Raw genomic sequence first — 21103 nt, forward strand, 5'->3', positions numbered from 1 at the left:
CATTAACCTAAATAGAAGCAAGTAGAAATTAGCCATACCACAATACGTAGTTATATTTCCTTTCCCTGGCTACTCTTTCCTGCACATTTTAAATACAGATGCAAGTGTATATACTTTTAGTTAGATCTCTGAAAGATGTGCAAATACATAAGAAGTTATCGGAGGGTGTTTTTGTTTTTTTTCTTTCTACAGTTAAAGAATCCATAGTATTTGATTACTGATGTCTTCAACGGGGAAAAAAAGGTTTTTTAGCAAGCTTCGTAGACTTTATTGGGAAGGATAACTAGGGCAGCTATCCATGTTTAATGGGCTAAATATCATTTTGGCACTACATATCTTATGTCAGTCTCTTCAAGCATTGTAGGTTTATGGATTATAGCTAGGCAGGAGTTATGAGAGGAATTTTTTTGAAAGGAGACTGTGAACCACACTGTATTTTGAGCTGTGTGCCAGTGTCCAGATTAGCCTGAAGCCTTGAAGCTCCAATGGTTATCTTCACTGAAGCTTCAAAGTGGTAATTTATGCTTTATTTTAAAGTAGGCTACTACAAGCTGGCCTGCAACCATTCATATTTAATAAGACATGATAGTCTTTAACTTCATGTTCAACTGAGTTGTTTATTTAAATATAATGGTAAGGAACACTGCATGCAATATTAGAGTGCTGCATTACCTCAAACAACTGTGTAGTGCAACTCTAGGTGGTACCTCCTCCTATATCAAGTCAGTATTGTTATTATAAGTGATTTTTCAGTGTGATGTTGACTTAATGAAATCAACCTTTGTTCTGATGAAAGTGCTTCACTTATAAATGTACACAGACAGACTAGGTAAAATAGTTGCTAGAAGGATATTAAAAAAAAAAACCCAAACGCTATACCAACCACTTGCTAGGAAGGTAAATAAACCTATCAATCAGGAGAAAAGTTTGAGAAAGACCAGGTATGTTCCAAAAGTCTCAGTCATTTTCCAGGCCCCAAACATAAATTTCATGATAGTTTTCTGCTTTCACACTGGTTTCATATTCTCTAATCTGTGCGCTGTTGGCACATTGCAGGTGCCGTCACTGTTTGTGGAGGTAAAAAAGTCCTGCCTCAGGCTCAAATGTTTCAATTAAAATTACATTTATTGAAGCTGTTTTATAGTGTTTGAACTGCGAAACTGTTGGTTTCACTTGCATATCTGTGACTATGTCAGATGGTCAGAATGGACATTTGGTCCTTATTGCTTAGGTGATGTGCTTCCTTCCTTTTAGGCACATATGACAGGTACAGGTGATTGCTGTTAGTGCTGTAAGAGGCTTGCTGCTCTCATCTGGAGTATTTTTAGGGTTTTGAAACTGTGGTGTCCCTCCATATGCTTCTCCTTCCTTGGGAAATGGAAGTAAGAACGTTTTCTCTCCCCACAGTCCATAATGGCGTTTAGTTGCTGTATAGCATGACACACTGGTTTGTGTATCTACCTTCGTAGAAGTTAGAATTGCATTTGCTCTGGTCTGCCTATACCAAGCAGCCTGAAGCAATGATTTCATGAACACCAGAAGCTGGTGTCGCTGCCAGGAGAGCTGGTTCTGCTCTGCTCTCACCCCTGGTGAGCTGACCGAGGTTAGAGGAGCCAGCAGGGAGAGGGACAACAGGAGAGTAACTTTAGCCTGACCAGCTCCCCAGCTGGGTTCACTGCATGGCCACGCAAACACTTGTGCCAGCTCAAGGCAGGAAGGGCACACAGGGGATGAAACAAGTGGTCAGGAGGGGGAAAGATGAGAATCTTGGTTTTTGCTGACAGCGCAGGACTAAATTGCCTGTGAAACTGTGGTTGAGGTACCTCACTAGTAGCCAAACACAGAAATGGCTCCTGCAGTCCCTGACCACTTCTCTGCTGGTCCAGATTCTTTAAATCTTCAAACCAGATGTCACTTTCCTGTAATTGTCCTGCTCAAAACCAAGATCCTTTTTTTGCCACTTCCACATGTTTCCCACATTGTGACTGAAAACATGAAGGGTGTTGAATTAGAATAGTGCTGGTTTCCAAGTGCAACACTAACACTGCAAAAAGTTTAAATTTCAGGGCTTAAAACCCTTTTTTTTGTTCAAATCTGACAGAATTGTAGGAGGTTTTCATTTTACAGGATACATGTTTCCATGATCTTCTTTTCAGCAAGCAGCTGACTGGCCAATATGTGGTAGTTCTCATCAATTGCCTGATGTAAATATTTTTGTTGCCATCATCCTTTTGTCCTTGATTCAACTTTGTTTTTTGTTCCGAGGGATCTTTTTTGTTGTTGTTGTTGTTTTGGGGTGGTGCTTTAGAGATTTTGAGGGGTTTGTTGTGTTTGGGTTTTGTTTGTTTGTTTGTTTTTGTTTTTGTTGGTTTGTTTTTGTTTTTAAGAAAAGGTTAATGAACTTAAAATAGTTATATCAGGAAGATGGCAAAAATACTTGTTGACCTGTAATCATGGTTCATTACAGGATGCAAGTGTGCACTTGACATATATACACCCAGTTGTGTTGGTAATTATATGGTAACTACATCACAAAAGGGAATGGCTTTGCCACTTAATAACATCTTTTTAGATGCTTATAAGGAAATGAAACAGAGAATACACCAGGATTACTTTTATTAAACGTTCAAGTCTTCTCTTCTTGACACTCATAATAAAGCTTCCTACTTCTGATGCTTGTCAGATGAGAACTTCAAAGTTAATGTACAGGCATTAACTTCAGACATAATTAAAAAAAAAAAATTGGCTATAAATTCTTTCTTCTTTCCCCTTCTCCAGGCTTTCTTTGTTGACCACAACTCCCGCACCACGACGTTCATTGACCCCCGGCTCCCCTTGCAGAGTAGCAGGCCCACTAGTGCGTTAGTCCATCGGCAGCACTTAACCAGACAACGCAGCCACAGTGCTGGTGAGGTGAGTTGCATCCCTGTGCCTTCTCTTTGGGAACCACCGGGTTTTTAAGATGATCTTCTTTCACAATGTTCCATTCACAATTCCAAAACATCTTGTGAGGAGCCTGATTCTTCTGTAAGTGTACAGTAACCATCCATAAAGATTTATTATTTTATCTGCTAGCCACTGTTGCTTTTAAAATGTATTATTCAGAGGAAAAATATCAAACACGAGCTTCTCCTACTTTTGATTCGCAGTAACCCCATTTAACCACAGGAGAGCATCTGATTACAGATTACCAGTACCTATAGCCTGTCTTTCACTGACAAAATGTGTATTGTTGTCTCCAATTATATTGATATATAACTCTGCATATAAGAGGGGGGAAAAGATGCATGTGTGACTATACCTCTAGTTGTGCCACTTTCCAAGTAAGTATAAAAAAATCTTACCACATAACAGGCTAATCAGTCTGTCATATGCATTTGCATATGTATTTCATCTCTACTTTCTGATCAGAAATAAATGGAAACCACTGTTTTGTTGATATGTCACTGTGGACCATTTTCAACAGCAGATTCCATGGTTTTGTTTTCACTTCTTTTTACTTACGACCTTGAATATGTACAATGACTTGGACTTCGGTTGTACTTTATTTAACCTCCATACTGTCGGCTGTAAGTTGTCTTTTCAGGGGAGGGCCATTCCGTGCCAGGAGTTAAAGATAATAAAATTCAGAATAGCAAGAGAAGTGCTCTGATTTATCCTTTTTATAGCTCAGTCTTGTGGCAGATGAAGTTCTGCCAGATGTGTGTTACAGNAAAAAAAAATTATCAAAATGCTTTCTTTGGATTTGTCTTGTCGTGAACTTTGATGTTTTGAAGCCACTGACCCAGTTTTTACAGGGAGATGCTCTAAAGCAAACATGAACCAGTGTAAGGAATGCCTTTTTAGCTAAAGCTCAACTGCAGTGTGAAGCCAGAGCTAATGATAATGGCATTCCTTTTCCAGGACATTGCCTAACAGGAAATAATTTTTCATTTTCCTGAAAGAGTATTATCAGAGAGCACAAAGGTCTTGGGAGATATCTCAGGACATTTGCTTCTTTGTGATTTAAGAGACAGGATTTAAAAGCAACCTTTATAATTATTTGATCTTTTGTAGTCAGATGTTTTAGAGATCTTTGAAACTTGGAAGTGTAGTTCAAATGCTAACTATTACATGTAGGCAGATAAACTGGGGAGTAAACATAAAAATCCAGCAGGATGAAAGAGAGTTTGGCCAAATGTTTTATACAGATAAACTATCCTGACACTGTAGAAATAACTGAAACCTTATCATGCAGTAAACTGCAGCAGTTGCCCTGACATCACAAATGTTACTAACAACAATTTTATTTTTTGGCTGTACTCTAAAAAATGTTCAGATACAACATTTTTCAATACCAGAATGTGAATAAAAAAAAAAATCAGAACAGTTTTACTGAATGATTCTAGGAACCGTGTTTTTACCAATTTTGGACTTGTTTTCCTTGCCTGAATGTGGACTCACTTCTTTATCCTCCTGCTTCAGCCACAAACTTGTTTTCACTTCAAATTTAGGGAAACTCCATTCATGCACAGAGGTAACAGAGATGCTGATGGAAGAGTAGAATTTGAGGTAATAGAGGTGCTAATGAAGAAACAGTATTTGATTTCCAGAGCATTTGATATGGATAAAGTTGTCCATGAATTACAAAAGACCCTCTGAAAGAATCCCAATTTTAATTTTTTTTTTTCCCCAGCATGGGACTATTTAAAAATAACAATAAACTTTGCCTTGGTTAAGATTCTTCCTGCTATTGGGCCCAGTATACTAAATAACGTTTTACTGATAACTGTCATACAGCACAGCTGCTCCTGCTGCAGTGGTTACTGGGGATAGCAATCAAACAAAGCCTTTATGTGCATGCTTGGGTTTAAGCCATATCAGTTCTCACTTTTCTGCTGGCACACAGACACTCACTGTGGTTACTTGCACAATTGCAGGTTGGAGAGGACTCCCGTCATTCGGGACCACCGGTTTTGCCAAGACCGTCGAGCACGTTCAATACAGTCAGCAGAGCTCAGTACCAGGATGTGGTTCCAGTGGGTACGTCACCAAACAGCCTCTTCTCAGAAAAGCTCTCTGTGACTGAGGGTGTCACATCAGTGTGCACTGCTGGGTTTTTCATTTGTTATGATTCTTCTGCCTGTCAGCATTTCCCCCTTGTTCAGTTGCAGCCTTTGGGACTGAAAGTGTGCAGAACCAAATAATCGATGTATTTTACCTTCCCAGCTTACTTACTCTGTCTGCTGACAGGATGAGTTGAAGCCAGTGAGTCAAACTGGGTCTTAACTGGACTCCATGGATTCCAAATGCTTTTTTTCCCCCCCCCCCAAACTTCTGAGCATCTATTTTGGCAGGATTCCAGAAAGTGTTAATCAGCTTGGAATTAGTCATTAGCTTAACTTCTGTTCTCAGTTACATACACACAAAGTTACTGACTTCTGTGCCACCACGTACAGAATTTAGCGTATTAAATCTAACAGCTGTCACATTGTGCTAAATCAAGATAAATTAATCCGATTGACTGTAACTGGCTCTTTGGACTGTGGCATGTTTACTTGAAAACCTCTGCCCATTTAAATCCTTCTCCTTGCCATGGACATGGTGTGCATGCCTTGCAGGCTCAGCCGTTAGTGAGGATTTGATATGGGTGTTTCTGATGACTGTTTAATATCTGAGAATAGATTTCAGTGCAGTGAAAATCAAGGTCCCTGCAATTTTATTTTGCAATATATATTCTGGTTTGACCTTAGCTAAGAGTGTGAGAGATAAAATATAATAGAAATTGCTAACAGAGTCCTAGCTGTTAATAGTGGAAGGGATATGTCTCAATAAGATTTGGTTCATAATCAAGAAGTGAGTTCTTTAAATGACAGTAGAATTAGTAGCCTTACATAAAAAAGCATTAACACAATACTGATAAACTTAAAACTGCAAAGGTAAAGTCTGCTGTCATTATTGTTCAAAACTCAGAAGGAATGGCATCCTTTGTTTTGGTATCTCCTTGCTTCAGCATGATATTGTTGTTGATGTTTTCAGCTTACAATGACAAGATTGTTGCGTTTCTGCGGCAGCCCAATATCTTTGAAATTCTACAAGAGCGTCAACCAGATCTTACCAGGAATCATTCACTCAGGTAAGAAAATAGGTGAAGCTAGCTATTCCCATTTCAATACAAAATGCTAATTACAATTAGTCACTTTTATTGAGATTATCAGTGGAACATAACAGATTGTAGACTTCTGACATACTTGGACATACCATAAAAAGCTGTGGGAAGTAGTTACTTACTATGTTTCTGTGTAATGCTGTGTAATAAGGCTTAGGACAACAGAGGTAGTGTGTTATTATCAAATAAAGGTACCTACAAGAAAATGTCTGGAACAACTGGCATAAGAGATTTGCTGATGTCTTCAAAATGTGCCAAGACAGCTGGATGGCATGGCAAATGTGCCCGTTTATTTGGGAATGTGTACAGCTGGGAGCATGAGGCAGAATGGCATTTGGTTTAGTCCTTACCTTCTCAAAGCACATTTATAGAAAGGTTGTCCTGACCTAATGATGCTGGAGGTAATCTCACATCAATCAGAATTTTTGGTGTCTGTCCAAAATTTACAAAATGAGCATCTACAGGTTTTTGCATAGTCCAAGAAGATCTAATGAAGGCTGATTGATTTTTGTATGGTTGTTGTAACTCCATTGGTTGTCTAGACTTGGAAATGGAATCACTGACTACTTGAATATTAGTGACCAGGGCTGAAATGAATGTGTCTATTCTTCCTTGGACCCTAAATTTAAAAAATGCTAGTTTGTTGGTGACAATCTGTCCTGTGCAGAGAGCTGCCAGTGCAGTGCTCTGCATTCCAGATGCCTGGCATGGCAGCCAGCACTGATTTTCATTTTTTTTCCCTTTTCACAGTTACTTACTGGTCCTTTTTTCTCCATGTCCTCCGAGTTCCCAAAATTCAACAAGCAGTTTCCCAAAGTGTTGTGTAACAAGTTTTGTGATGCATCTTCTATGATAAAGATTTGTGTTACCCTGTAAAGAAATCCTGGCTGACAAACCTGAAATGACATACCAGCAGAATACATGTTCACTAGAAAATACAGAAAAAAGGAAAAGAAAAATCTACAGCTCTCAGTGTTTCAAAACAGTTCCTGTGTTGTACCCATATCAATACAGGCAAGTTTGTCTCACCAGGCTTGATTTGAAATGTGAGCAAACTCATCTGTTGGGAAATAATATACAAACAATTTTGGATTATTAGTAGTTTTATCATTTTGTTTTCCTTTCCCCAGGGTGCTTTGTTTCCTGTACTTGGATAGCAATCTGAGTAATTTTCTTCATGTGTGTTGTGTTTTTTTAATAAGTTAGAATTCTGATTGTTTACAAGACTTGTTGGTACTATCAAATTCTGCTTTTAGTAGAACCTTGCTGATTACAGATTCATAATTTCTCACAAGCTGGGCCCTTCTCATGGGAAGATGGGTTTCAGGTTAAAAATGGAAGATCAGAAGATAAAAGATACTCTTTTCTGTATTTCCACATTTACTTGAGACTATATATCCTTACTTTGTAAGGAGACTGAAGGTATATGTCTTAAGTGACTTACTTCAGCAGAATGGCTGAGGATTTTAATGAACATAGTCTTATTTTACATTAAATGGGATTGGTCAGAGAAGCCACTCTTTTAAGTCGACTGGTTCCATTCTAGTCTTAGTCTTTGAAATGAGTGTATTTCCTTAAGGTACAGTATCTTCTATTATACATCTCCTATATTTTTATACAGCTGATGCTTCAGCAACATTTCTTACCCTTTTATAAAGATCTTAGTTAGTCTTTTAAGACCCTGATTTAGCAAGTTATTGGAATCCATGTCTGTTTGACACATTGTGAGACTAAACTACTACGTAAATGTTGCTGTAATATGTGATGCATTAAGACCTAAGTGAAATCCCACACTATGAATTCTTTGTGTAATTTTTCTTTTTGTTTTAGTATAGTGATTAGTACAACTGTCAGTAATCTCTTCCTTTGAGAACCTCAGTGCAACTGAAGTGGAATGATAATTATATAAAATATTATTATTAATGTTATTGTAATTATTGCATAAGTCAGGAGGAAAATCAGTATTTGGCCAGTGGAAAAGGGGAGCGATAATTTGAAAAGATCTCTGATGTTTTCTGTCTAAAATAATTTCTCATTCCTAAAAAGAAAAAGGAGATAAGAAGTTGAGGGTCTATTAAAATATGCAATGAAAGTATACTGCATGTAGAAAATTGTTGTTCAGAGGTTTTACGGTGGAGTGAGAACATTAGACTTATTGTACTGTCATTAGGCATGTAGCCAGTATCAAATCTTCTTTCAAGCCACTGCAGGTAAAACTGAGAGGCTGTTAAATAATGTAAAAGGCTTCAGGCAAAGGCACCTGTTATACACTAATTTATGTCTTAAAAGAAGGGAAAGGGCATATATTAAAAAAAACACTGTTGAATCACAACTCTCACTGGTAACCCCAGGAAGTCACGGATTGCATTTATTTGGAGGGCTGCATGTATTAGTTAACCCCGAAAACGTCCTTCTGGTTTCAGGTGTTGCTGCCAACTAAATGCTAATATATATTTTTTAATCCCCTGTTTATTTCCTCAAACCTTGGCATTTGGGCACTGACACAGATTGGAGGAGGTTCAGGAAGTGTCCTGACACCCCTGCCCTGGGCACTTTGGGGCAGCGCGTGTTGGCTTTGGCTCAGCGCTGTGCTCGTGGGGCTGCGGGGCTTCCATGCTGAACTCGAGTCTTGACTGGCTGCAGCCACAGTGCTGGCTAAGCAGGTGCTTGGCTTTCAGTACCTCTTTTCACACAGAAACAGTGAATTACATGGTCCTCCTGCAGACAACTGCCACCCTGGCAAGCCGGGCATCTGGGCTCAGCCTGGCTGTGTGTCCCTTTTTCACCCCTGAATATACTGTAAATGTAGAGCAAGTTACCAGGGAGTGTGTGTTTGAGAACATTTTTATGCACCATGATTTTAGAGAGAGATGGCAAGGAATGTAGTTTGATTCTTTTGTTGAAAGTGCTGTGCATGAAATGGTGTGTTCCCGAAATTCACATTGTAGCTTGAACTGTGTGCAGCTGCCAGCAGCTGCATTACAGTGCTGATTGCAGGGAGTATTTTGGACCTTCTTGTCACCTTTAGTAATAAGACGGTAGGATAGAAAGACCTCTGAGCTGAGCCAGTGCTGCTGTTCTTATGGGGAGTTCTTTACTTTTCTTCTTGTTTAGGGGTTTTCTCCTTTGAATTTGGGACAGGTTTTACTGCATGGGTTTCTTTTTCTTTTCTTTTCCTCTAGAAGAGTAAAGCCAAATTAGAATTTATCTCTTCTGTAACATCATACGCCTTGTACTGATGAGAGAAAATAAGAGGGATGTACTTGTATTTCAGAATGCAGGAAAAATCTCTGCAGAGAAAAATAACAGGAATCAACAAAGGATTTATATTAAATATAAATCCTAAAATTCTCTATGTTATCATGCTCAGAATTTAGGATGCATAGATTCTACAATAGTGAGCACATTGGGTCTAGGAGGAAGGATGTGCACTTGGGTGAGAGAGAGGGGAGAATTAAATGATTTTTTTCAGAAGATACCTTAATGCAGTGATACTTAAATGCAGTGAGGTATGAAACCCACACTTTTAAAATCACAAGTATGCATTGTAATGTATGGCTTGCAATTGTACAAAGGTTCAGAAGAGACAGTGCCTCTTTAAACAGTTCACTTTCACAGTAGAAATGTCCTCCCGCAGGGCTCTGCCTCCTACTTGAAATTCAGAGACATGGCTAGTGTGAACTTGAAGGACTGAGTTCTCTTTTTCTTATTTTTATTTTTTTTTCCTGGTCCCATGACTGTACTACCTGAAACAGCTTGAGCATTGAAGAGATGAGAGCAACAGAAGAATTGTTCCTCAGGACAAATTAGCTTTTTGGTTGTAATATTTTACTGTTCACATGGACATGGTGTGGCAGGGCAAAAAAAAAAAAATAGGGAAAAGCATAATCCAGAGGTTTCTTATGTACTCTGTACTTTTTCTTGTTGCTGTGGTATACACTGATGCCTTATTTGCAAAAGGTATTTTGGAAGCTTTTTTTTTTATTTTTGCTTACCCAGGGAGAAGATCCAGTTCATCCGGACAGAGGGAACACCTGGGTTGGTGCGTTTATCCAGCGATGCAGACCTTGTCATGTTACTCAGGTAGGCACTGCTGCTTATGGTGTATGGAATATGCTGTGACAGCTGCTGAGGAGCCTTTCAATGGGTAGTGAGTGCTGATGCAGTGACCCAGTCATTTCCCCTTCAGTCCTTGGAGCTGCAGCTGGGAGAGCAACAGCTCAGGGGTCAGATTTTATTTTCATCACGTTCAGTTTCTTGATGGTATTTGGAGGTCACACTTTTTCATAGGAATGATGGAATGTTATATCCTGTCTGAGGAAAGGCAAGTGCAAGAGTACTGTGCTTGTGATTTATATGGGTTTGCCCAGACTACCTTTTATTGTCCTGTTGCATCCAGCTCTGATGCTTAAATAGCTGGTACAGTTTAGACTGTATTTCAAGGATGTGCTTTCTACTATTTTTAGAATGCATCTGCTAAGTTCTGTATTTTGGGAAGCCCTTATTTGTAAAGGTCTATACTTGAGATGTGTTTTTATTACTTAATGTCTTGCTTGCCTCTTCACTGTGCTGTCAAGCACTGTCCCCTTTAATAAAGGAAATACTGTTACAGATGTCTCAAAATGTGAAGCTGCTTCTTTACTATTTTTCATTTAAGCTGCTAACTCAAAAAATCAGGCAGATTTTTTTTGCTAGAACTAAACCCTTTTATGTTGATGTTGTATTCTCATCCATTCCATCAAGACATTCACAAGTACCTTTAAAATTGAATCTAGTGAAATAGGATTGTCCTTAGTAGTTGTATTTTGAGGTCAGGTTGCATAATGTCAATCCTTCTTGGTAGCTAAATCTCCAACTTAATTACAGCTATAAAAAAATTCTCATTTTAAAAACATGCTTGAGCTCTTTAAAAACACAAATATTGTTTCTTAAAAAACTTTGAAAATTTTTGTTTCTTTATGTAACTACACATGGTCATGAATGTAAAAAGAACACCTAGAACACACCACTAAAAAAAAAGATAAAATAATTGAAAAAAGATTTCTAGGTATTTGTTTGGTGAACAGACTTAGTAAGAAACATCTTTTATTTGAACATTTTTTTCATTCGTTGCCTTAGGTTGGCTTGCAAGTCTTCCTATAGCTCAATTTTTGAAAACATTTTTTACCTATTATCTGAGCAGTTTATTCTTATCTGTGTTGTGCTGAACATTCAACATACCCTTCAGTACCAGATCCATTCTGATATTAGATATCCTCTGCCTTGTTGGATTTGTGTCAAATTTGGGAAAAGACTGAAATTTTAGTGTAAACACACAGACTCTGTACACAGATGCAGTGATTAAGCTGCAAGCTGTATTTTTTTTTTCTCTTAAAAAATTATGTAGCAATAACAGGTGAAGCATGAAATAACTCGACCAGGCTAGATGTGCTTCCTGTTTCAGCAACAGTGTTAAAGATAAAATGAAGAAATAACTTATGCTAACAAGCTTGCCATTCAATATGCTCAACAAGTTCAGATGTGATTCTTAATCCGGGAGGCTTAGAATGTTTGTTTATATTCCTGTTCTTTGTGCAGTATTGCGGATATTTTTCCAGGATAGTGCAACTAAGGTTATTGACCCCTTTGTAATGAGAACACAACTTAAAAAAAAGAGGGGCTCCCACAAATTTTAAAGGCTGTTTAACTATATTTTAACTTTGAAAACAAATACCCCATTATATATAACAGTGTCCCACAAACGTAGCAATTACTGCTTTCCAGTAAATTCAAGATCTGATTGAGGGAATGGCAGTAAAATATTCTGTACCACTTTAGTGTGCATGGTGGAAATAGGTGAGTGACTACCAAAGAAAGCAGTTTATTAACTAGGGAGTTATTCCTAGAAAGTGAAAACTACCATTTATTCAAATAAACATGTTCTTTCTTATTTGCTCCTTTTTACCAGCTTGTTTGAGGAGGAGATAATGTCATATGTGCCGCCACATGCCTTACTTCATCCTAGTTATTGCCAGTCCCCAAGAGGCTCGCCGGTGTCTTCGCCTCAGAACTCTCCAGGTAAGTTGCTCAGGCAAAGCTTCTGCAGGGGCTCTATGAAAACATTTCTCATCCTTGATAAGAGCAGTTCCAGCTCAATAAAATTAGTAGCATGCTCTTTCTGCCTTCCCAGAAGTTGGAGAACAGAAACAATAGAAACATTGTTTTACTATAACTTTTTACTTCCTTTACCAATTGAAATTCACAGCAGCCTCAAGCTAAGAACATCCTCTTGAGAAACTATAACCTATTTGCCTTTGGGGTTCCCAGCTTTTAGGTGGGTAAGGTTACATGAGCTGAAGCCCCTTTTAAATGGCCAGTTGAGCTTGTCGCTGCAGTGCTGCGATGAGGGTGGTATCTGTAAGGTACTGCAGTAGAGCTAGTCCCATAATTTGGCTATGCTGCATGCAGTGCCTTTCACCTGTTTGAAGATCCAGGTTCTGTTGCTCCAGCAACAACAAAGATTCAGTCCTATTTTTGACCAAAGTCAACAAGTATGATTGCATTTGATTGTCAAACTTGAACCTTTGCCTTGGGCTCACAAGACGCTTTGCTGGGTGTATTGCAACTTCAGTGGTTATTTTGTTCTGACTTGTAAAACATGCAAACTCGGTTTGCACTGATGTGAAACAACTGCTCATGCCAGTATCCTGATGTCTGGAGAATTAAGCATGGATCTAATAGCTGTACATTGAAATGGGGGTGTTAGTGAGGCTGTGGGGCAATGAGTAACAATTATATGTAAAACCAGACTGCTATTAGTACGTTAGCTCGAGAGACAGCATATTGCAGCTCTCTGAAAATTCATGTCAGAATGGAATAAAACTGATATTTCAGATATGAACTAAGTTGCAGATCAGAACGAAATTATTGCAAATGTGGCAGGTTCCATTTGAAGGCCAAGATAAGCAATTTCAAATTTATAGATGTTGCTATTCTTGATTTTCTCAAGAAGATAATCAGCAAGTAAAATTGGAAGTTCTGAAGGGGATTTCTACAAATTTGAGAACAAAAGTGTAGATAAATAGAGAACATTTGGGATGTAAGCAACTCCAGATAGTTCCAGACAATAAGAAATTTTTATCAGAAAAAGTACTGTGATTTTTATGGGCTTTTCCAAGTCCGCAATAATAAAAAGCTTTGCCTTTTCAAGAAACAAGATGAAATGCATTCATAAACGTGTCCTGAGTGGTAGCTTTTCCTGCTGCTGGACATAGGACCTTTGTAAGATCTGTTTGAAGGAAATATCCAAAGACCTTAATGATCTTATGGCATTCTGCAAAGCAACAAAATATAATATTCACATGTATTGATATTTTCAATACATATATGCTTCAGATATAACTGTTTCCCTTTACTTGAGAAGAAAGGAAGAATGAAATCTGCATGTGTGCATCTCATTTCCAGCTGCAAACCTGGAAGTCTTTTATGAGTAAAACCAATTTTGGCTTCTAGAGTTACGATTTCTTCATTACTGGTACATGCTCCAAAGCATGTTGGGCAGGGCTTCATTCCAACAAAGTAATTTCAAAATACATTCAGCCTTTAACGTGTGATATTCTCATGTACACAAAGCAGCAGCAGATAGTAAAGAATGAACATTGATTGTTTTAGTCTCATTCTCCTTAAATTTGTAATCTCTATTCTGGTTCATAGGAAAATATAGAGAGACCATTGAATTTCCCTGTCAGTCTGCAAGTATGTATGTTTGTGTTGGCGTACAAATGACTTTTTTGATGAGAAATTGTAAATAGCCCATGTTTTCTATAGAGGCTCTGTTTTTTTCTGGTCAGCTAAACTGGCTGTGCTGCGCTGCACGAGGTTGCGTGTTAAGGATCCATTGTTCAGATCAGTCACAATCACTTGTACTTTCTCTTTTGGGAAAGATGAATAGTCATGAAGCTACTCTTTATATCTGCTTTAGAATATAACCTCTTTGAAAATCAAATACGATTATCACATCACTGGGGTTTTTTAGCTCTTCCATTAACATCTTTTGTTCCCAAGGCGGAAGTAATCACTGTAATTGCCCAGGAATTTCTTGGCATGTGCATCTGATTTGCAGTGAGGACTTGTCATGTGCTGACAGAATATTATGATGCTGTTTTCTGAACCATGAAGTAATGTGCTATTAGATTAATTTATTGTGGTATCTTTCAAAAAAGTATCTTCCTTCGGGGGTTTAGATTTAAGTATATTATTGTTGCCTCTTTTTTTTTGTTTTGTTTTGTTTTTTTTTTTTGTTTGTGACTGCATTTTTGTACCTACTTTGACCCAAAGCAAAATAAACAAAGGGGGGAAAGGCCAGTAATTAAAAGGCTGTTTACAGTTTCAAGTTTCTGTTTTCAGGAGAATTCAGCTGAGTGTACCATTAGAAGCCCTTAGTGCTCCCAGTAAAAATGGAAAACCATTATAGGTGAATTAATGACCAGGATTTGTTTTTACAGAGGGGTCCTTCGTGTTCCTGTTGGAGCCCTGATACTTTCTATTCCTCCCACACATCACTCTTAAGCCTGGAACAAGGGCCAAGTGTCTTTCTGGTCAGACAGGTCTTTCAAAGACGTGTTACGTGGCATTCAGCGTTAATAGTGATCTCCCTTGTTCTCTCTGATCTCTGCACAGAGACAGACTCTGCAGCTTCTTCCAGCAGCCACTTCCGCAGGATGTGCTGTCGCCTTTTCCGTCAGACCCGTGTGCTTTGTGGCTGAGTGAGCTGCTCTCTGCCCACAGGCTGAACACACACATGTTCTCTCTCTTTTATAACCTGAAACATGACACTCTCATGCCTTCACCCAAAGTGGCAGTAAATGTTTCTGTTTTGGCTTAGCTTCATGCCAGGAGCCAAAAGTAAACTCACATAAGGAACTGACTGAACCAGTTAAAAGACAGAACTCTATCTATAAATGCTTCTAAGCTCTTCATCTGTGCTTTCAGTGCATTATGGGCATGTGAGGTGACCACTGGTTGCAGATAAATGGTTAGCAACTTCTGTATACTGTAGGGCATGAAAAATTTTCAGTGTCCTCTGAATTTTTTTGTGGAGGATGTCTGCACAGCTATGCAGGGAAGAAATTGAACTGCCTCTTTGGCACACTGTCTTGCAGTCAAATGGGTGGAAGTAATTTATCCAGGGAAGCAGTGGAAGGTCTAATGATTGTTATATTCAGGATAGAACAGATAAACACCTAATTCATATATACAGGACTTGTACATGCAGTTATGGGCTATGCCATTTTTTCAGATCTCAGCTCTCCCTGCTTTTAAGAAACTGATCCTCAAAAAACAGTCTTTCAGAATTAAATTCATTTATATCACCATCATATATGTTTCTGCAGCCACAGGTGAAAAGTTCCAGAAACTTAAATTTGGTAGTCTTTCAGTTCTTTCAATATTTTTCTTCCTTGTACTTCCCCAAGCAAAAACTTCTACTAGGGAATTTCCAAATGTTTTCCTTCATCTTGATGTACTCAACAGGGGCACAGCAGAGTCCAGTCTGTTTATGTTTCATTAACGAGTTGTTGTTTCCCTGATAATATTAAAATCAGAACAGAGCAGAACATTTATTGCATGAGCTATTATAAAGGTTAGATATAAAGTGTACTTGAAAAACAAGAAGTAAAGTCTTCCTAGTTGTTTGTGCTGTTCTTTTTTAATCCATCTTTTGCATTGACCTGGATTTGCTCTTTTAAGATTGACTTTTGAAAGATGATACTGTTGGAAATGAGCAACCAGAAAGTCTTGGATGCAGAGCAGTTTTGAAGATGTGCAGCTTTTACTCTTTATAAAGGTGACTAAACCAAACACATACCATGCCTTTTGCTATTAAGGAGTCTTTTCAGTAGCAGATGGGACAGTGATCAGTCCATGTCAGTACTGCTCATTGTTTGCTTGTTGCTTCCTGCAGGTACCCAGCGTGCCAATGCCCGAGCTCCAGCTCCGTACAAAAGAGATTTTGAAGCCAAGCTGAGGAACTTTTACAGGAAGTTGGAGACTAAAGGATATGGACAAGGTCCAGGGAAATTGAAGTATGTTGAAGCATCTCATGAAACTGGATTTGTTTCTCAGGCAGCTTGCCTTGCCCTGCACATCTACGAGCTTCTTCCCGTTAGATGGAATGCAGATGTTTTGGTTACCCAGGCACTTCTGGAAATATAAAGCTTGTAATAAAAGACTTAATGCCAGCATGTGATTCATAGCAGAGGATACAGCAAGTTCTGAGCACTTCTGTGTTTTCCTCCAACTATATTTTTGTACAAACAATATTAGCAATACAGTGCCAAAAAGAGCTTTGGGCAGAGGCATGCAGAACAGGAGGCATCTGAATTCTTCCATTATAGCAACTGCTATGATATAAACAGTTATATTTTCTCATGTATTTTTCCACTGAAAAAACTAGATAAGCTATTTTGTCCATCATTGCCTGTATTGATACCATAGTCCTCTCCAGTGAAGAGGATTCATACAATTAAATGTTATTAAATGCTAAGGATTGCTTTAAAAGACTGCTAATATTTTTATTTTAGCACTCTGAATGCTACAGTGCTTGGAGTGAGGTCTTCCCTCCTCTATTTATTTGGTAATCATGTGATTACATATGGTTATGTTGAGGATTGTCCTCACAAGATACTTTAATAATTTTGTACATTACCAACTCTTTGCCAGCTGTCAAACTCTTGTAGTTGAATCCTCTCATAGTAGTCATAAGGCACTAGAACTTTTTTTAACCATTTCTTCTTTAACCATTATAAGAAGAGGGTAAGCTTTTTGTTTGTTTTTGTTTCTTTTTTGAGTTTTTGTTTGTTTGTTTGTTTTTTATTTTATTTTCCCCAGACAGTCCCTTCTCACATTTTGTAGAAATTTAAGCTAAGCTCAGACTTTATGTAAACTTGTTAAAAGTTTTCCATAACTGAAATGGGAGCAAAATGGTATGGTTTAGACAGGCTTAAGAGGCCAGGGGTTGGACAATGTCTGTCAATAATATAATGAAACCATAAACACTTAAACCCTTATCTATGAAAGTTTTGTCATGAATGCTTGGGCAAATAACTGGTAGAAGAGGATGGCATTTGCTCACTCTAAGATCTGTTACATTTCTTGGCCCTGTTTTTCCAGTTCTTTTTGTTTTTTTTTTTTCCTGACCTATTTGCCATCCCACTGTAGATTTTTAAGCAGAACAACAGCTTGATTTTTGAACAGAAGTTTTCCCTGGGTTCCTTTCCCAGGGATACCACACGGACTTGTGCAAACCAGGGCCCCAGCACAACTTGCTTGCTGCCTGGGTCCTCCTGTTGCCCACTCACTTTTTCAGTTCTCCACATCTGTGTCCTCATCAGGAGGGAACAGTGCAGTCATTGACCTTTCCACAAGGCCAGCAAGGGCTCTGCAGGAGGCTGTGTGGTGGGTTCAGCTGCCTTTCTGCAGGCAGCAGCAGCTCCCCAGCTTTGCTCTGACAGAGCAGTATTTGAATATAAAGCAAGCTAAGTTTCAGGAAACTAATTAAACACATTCTCTTGGCAGAAGATAAAATCTTTAGGCAAGGAGGATTCTTTCACCTCTTTATTTTAGACCTCTATGACACTTCCTCACTTTCACAATTTTTCCTTTAGAAAGTACATTGTGTTTTCACACGTGGTGCTTCAGTGTGGTTTTGTACAAATGATTGCCATTCCTTCTAAACTTTTTGTACTGTCACACTTAGGATAATGTAGGGACGTGTGGTTCTGGAGTTGCCACACAGTGACTTTCCATGTTTTATATTTTTCCTCGTTAAGAAATGGATTTTTACATAAAAGATTAGATTCTTGCCGCTTACAGTAAAACTCACTTAGGGACCCAGCTTTACAAAAGTATTTCAGACCGAATGGAAATGCCTGCTTCAGGACCTTTCCCCTTAAGACTTTAAGGAAGAACCAGGGCAGACAAAACTACACTTCTTTGTACAAGAGATAGTTTATAGAAATCTAAAGTAGAGCATTGAAGGAGATAGATAGACTAACAGACAGAAGCTTCTGGATCTGGGTAAAATTATCCAGCAGCAACATGTATCTCTAAAGTTCCCCTGTTACTACTTTGCAGTGTAAATAGCTGTTTCCAACTATGGTTCATGATCACAAATTGCTGTTTCAAAATAATTTTGCTCTTCAGATTAATCATCCGGAGAGATCACTTGCTAGAAGATGCCTTTAACCAGATCATGGGCTACTCAAGAAAAGACCTGCAGAGAAATAAACTCTATGTCACGTTTGTTGGGGAAGAAGGGTGAGTAGAACAGGGAAGTATAAATGTGATCTCAATGTCTTGCAGATGCTGTTTCACCAAACTTATGTAGAGTGAAAAGAGGAAGGGCTGCAGTAAGGAAATGCCACATACTTAAGCCTAGAATATACAGCTGTTCAAGATGACTTTTTAAGCATTTTGAAATGTAACATATCCTGCCTTTGCAGAAGTGGTACATGTGTTTATGTGAATTTTCACAATAGCTGGTGTGTGTTTCAGAATGTTGCTGGGAAAGCAAAGAAAAAAACAAATAGCTTTCATGTGGTATTCATATTTGTTTTCTGTCAGTGCTGTTGTATCTCCAGTGCTTATTAACAGACAGCTGCCATTTGTTGGAGGGAGAGTCCTTCACCAGCAGGCTTGAGGCTCAATCCTTAATTCAGCTCCTGTTTCTGAGGCACTGGGAGCTGAAAGCCCTCTGTGCTCCAAGAGGTGGATCACTGCCTCTCCAGGCCAGGGCCTACATCACAAATAAAAGCAACTGGGCTGTTGCCAATTGCCAGATAAACACAAATATTCCTGACATTTCAAAGCCACTTCAGAGAATACTCAGTCTGTGTCTAATGAATTAAAGTCTAAAGTGTTACAGGTTGTGGGAAGTGCATTGCAAAGCAAGATGTGGTTAGATCTTCTTTGGAGGTGAAACTGAAACAAAGTACTATTTGCTGATTTTGTCTCTCGATTTGTGCCCCATTTGTCAGATCGTAAAGTCTACTTGCCTTTGGCACAAATATTGTTATTGATGTATTTCCTGAATATGTTTGTAAATATTTTCAAAATTTTATTCCTTGATATTTAGAAAACTGCAGCACAGCTCTTGGAATGCTGTAATGTGCGTTATTGCCATGCAGTGTGTGAGTCTTTAAAATGTTAAGTTGTAATAGAAATATCTCTTACAAGATTAGATAAAATTAATGTGTCTTTGAAAACCCTTAAATCATGTTGTTTGTTTAAAGTTCACTCTGAAGCACTTAGCGTTTACAAGGACCCAGTGAAGCCTTAAAATAAAGAATGTTGACAGCTGAGAGCCAAGTGTGGACTTGTTCATATAAATAATGTCACCGTGCTGTCTGAGGAAAAACTCAGAACTGGAATGACAAGGCTGGTGCAGAATGAGATTACACTGTATTGACAGAGTAGGGTGGAGGTGCAGGAACGAGGCCTGTTTCACACAGCCCCTACCAGCCTTCACTTTCACAGCTGTAACCTCAACTCACATTTAAAAATTAAGGGGAAATTTTTTAAATCAAACATGAGATAGAGATTGATGCAGATAGACTGTCTCCTTTCATCAGACGTCAGGCTTTTGCATTTCACCACTCAGCAACATGGAGAGTGACCTCAAAATGGAGGTGACACATCCTGTCCCCATTATATCCAGCTTTACACAAGACTCTAGTCTTAATGGAAAAGAATCGGTTAATTAAGAGCAAAGTCAAATTAAAGTGATGTCAGTTCTCTATTTACAAACCTGTGTTTTGAATGAAGAAAGGATGTGTGCAAACAGCATTGTTTCGTCAGAGATGGTGCAAGGATATGTATCACATCAAACTATTCATTTGGGTAGGTGTAGAAAGACAGGTCAGGGTGGAGGAGAGGAGGAATACTGAAAGTTAATTGCTTCCTATTTGCTCCTCCTTTTTTAAGATTTTAAGTAGGAGTTTGCTTTTGCTTTGCTTTTCCTCTTGGTAAAGAGATGCAAGTCATAAAGTAATGGGTAATAAAATCCTCACAAATTGCAGCATTTTGGTAGTCATTAATTTATTAGTGTATAAATTAGTAAGTGGGGCAGCTCAGACATAGTTACTGCTGTTCATGTGATTTCTATCATAAGTCTCATAATGTTTGTTATCTTCCTTGAACCTTCAGTTTCCACAGTCGTGCAATTGTGATGTCAGTTTAATGGTTTTATACACTCATACTTCACGGAGGATACATTAAGAAAATTTTGATAGAAAGAATATGGTTCCTTAAAGTTGTTTTCCCTAAGTTCTATGAACTTTTAGCCGAAGCTGCTTTGCATTTAAGGGGGTAAATCTGAAGTATTATGGTGCTTCCTAGGAGACATGAGTCATGTTGCCAACAACATATTACTCTACTCCTGAATATCCAAATGCCCCACAGTTGCAGCTGTTGTGTGGTTGCATACCTCTTTTATGAAGTTTTCTCACCCTTGTGCCAAGCCTTTAATTGTAGGATAAATCTGACTGGCAGTGCAGGACTCTCATGATTGATTTAGTTAACATGACTCACAGTAACTCTGCATACACAGGGAGCTGTGTGAAATGGCTGGTAGTCAAGCACGCAGTTTCCTTTCCATCTTAAGATTTCATAGTGAGTCTGACCATCCCAGAAGTTTGGAGGGGTCTTCCAGATGACCCTTTACTTGATCCTGGTATTTGTGCCAAGATTAAAATTCAACAGTTGTCCGTGGTATCAAACCACTTTTGGTTGAGTTTTTTTTTCCTGTAATTTGAGGATGGAATCTACCCTTCTTGCCAGGGTAAGGATCTGTTTCAGCACTTCATTGCTAAAGCTTAACAGACGTGAAGTGGTTCCAAATAACTGAAAGGAAAATGTTTTTCATTCAACAGAGGAAAGAGAGTTTGTCCTCAGCTTGATAATGGTACCTGGCCTTTACTT

General features: G+C 38.5%; 1 protein-coding gene across 1 annotated transcript in view; it reads left to right on the forward strand.

The window, feature by feature from the left end:
- The window catches only part of HECW2 (HECT, C2 and WW domain containing E3 ubiquitin protein ligase 2), a 76936-nt gene that overhangs the window by 40734 nt on the left and 15099 nt on the right, over nucleotides 1-21103 (forward strand). The window contains exons 14-20 of the mRNA XM_027905655.1: nucleotides 2779-2913; nucleotides 4920-5022; nucleotides 6019-6115; nucleotides 10148-10231; nucleotides 12096-12205; nucleotides 16089-16209; nucleotides 18329-18442. Of these exons, the coding sequence (XP_027761456.1) occupies nucleotides 2779-2913; nucleotides 4920-5022; nucleotides 6019-6115; nucleotides 10148-10231; nucleotides 12096-12205; nucleotides 16089-16209; nucleotides 18329-18442 (764 nt within the window). The remainder of the gene's footprint in view (nucleotides 1-2778; nucleotides 2914-4919; nucleotides 5023-6018; nucleotides 6116-10147; nucleotides 10232-12095; nucleotides 12206-16088; nucleotides 16210-18328; nucleotides 18443-21103) is intronic.

This window comes from Empidonax traillii, unplaced genomic scaffold (assembly GCF_003031625.1).
Source record: "Empidonax traillii isolate 1590-97213 ecotype Southwest subspecies unplaced genomic scaffold, ASM303162v1 scaffold1190:size157544, whole genome shotgun sequence".
Lineage (NCBI taxonomy): Eukaryota > Metazoa > Chordata > Aves > Passeriformes > Tyrannidae > Empidonax > Empidonax traillii.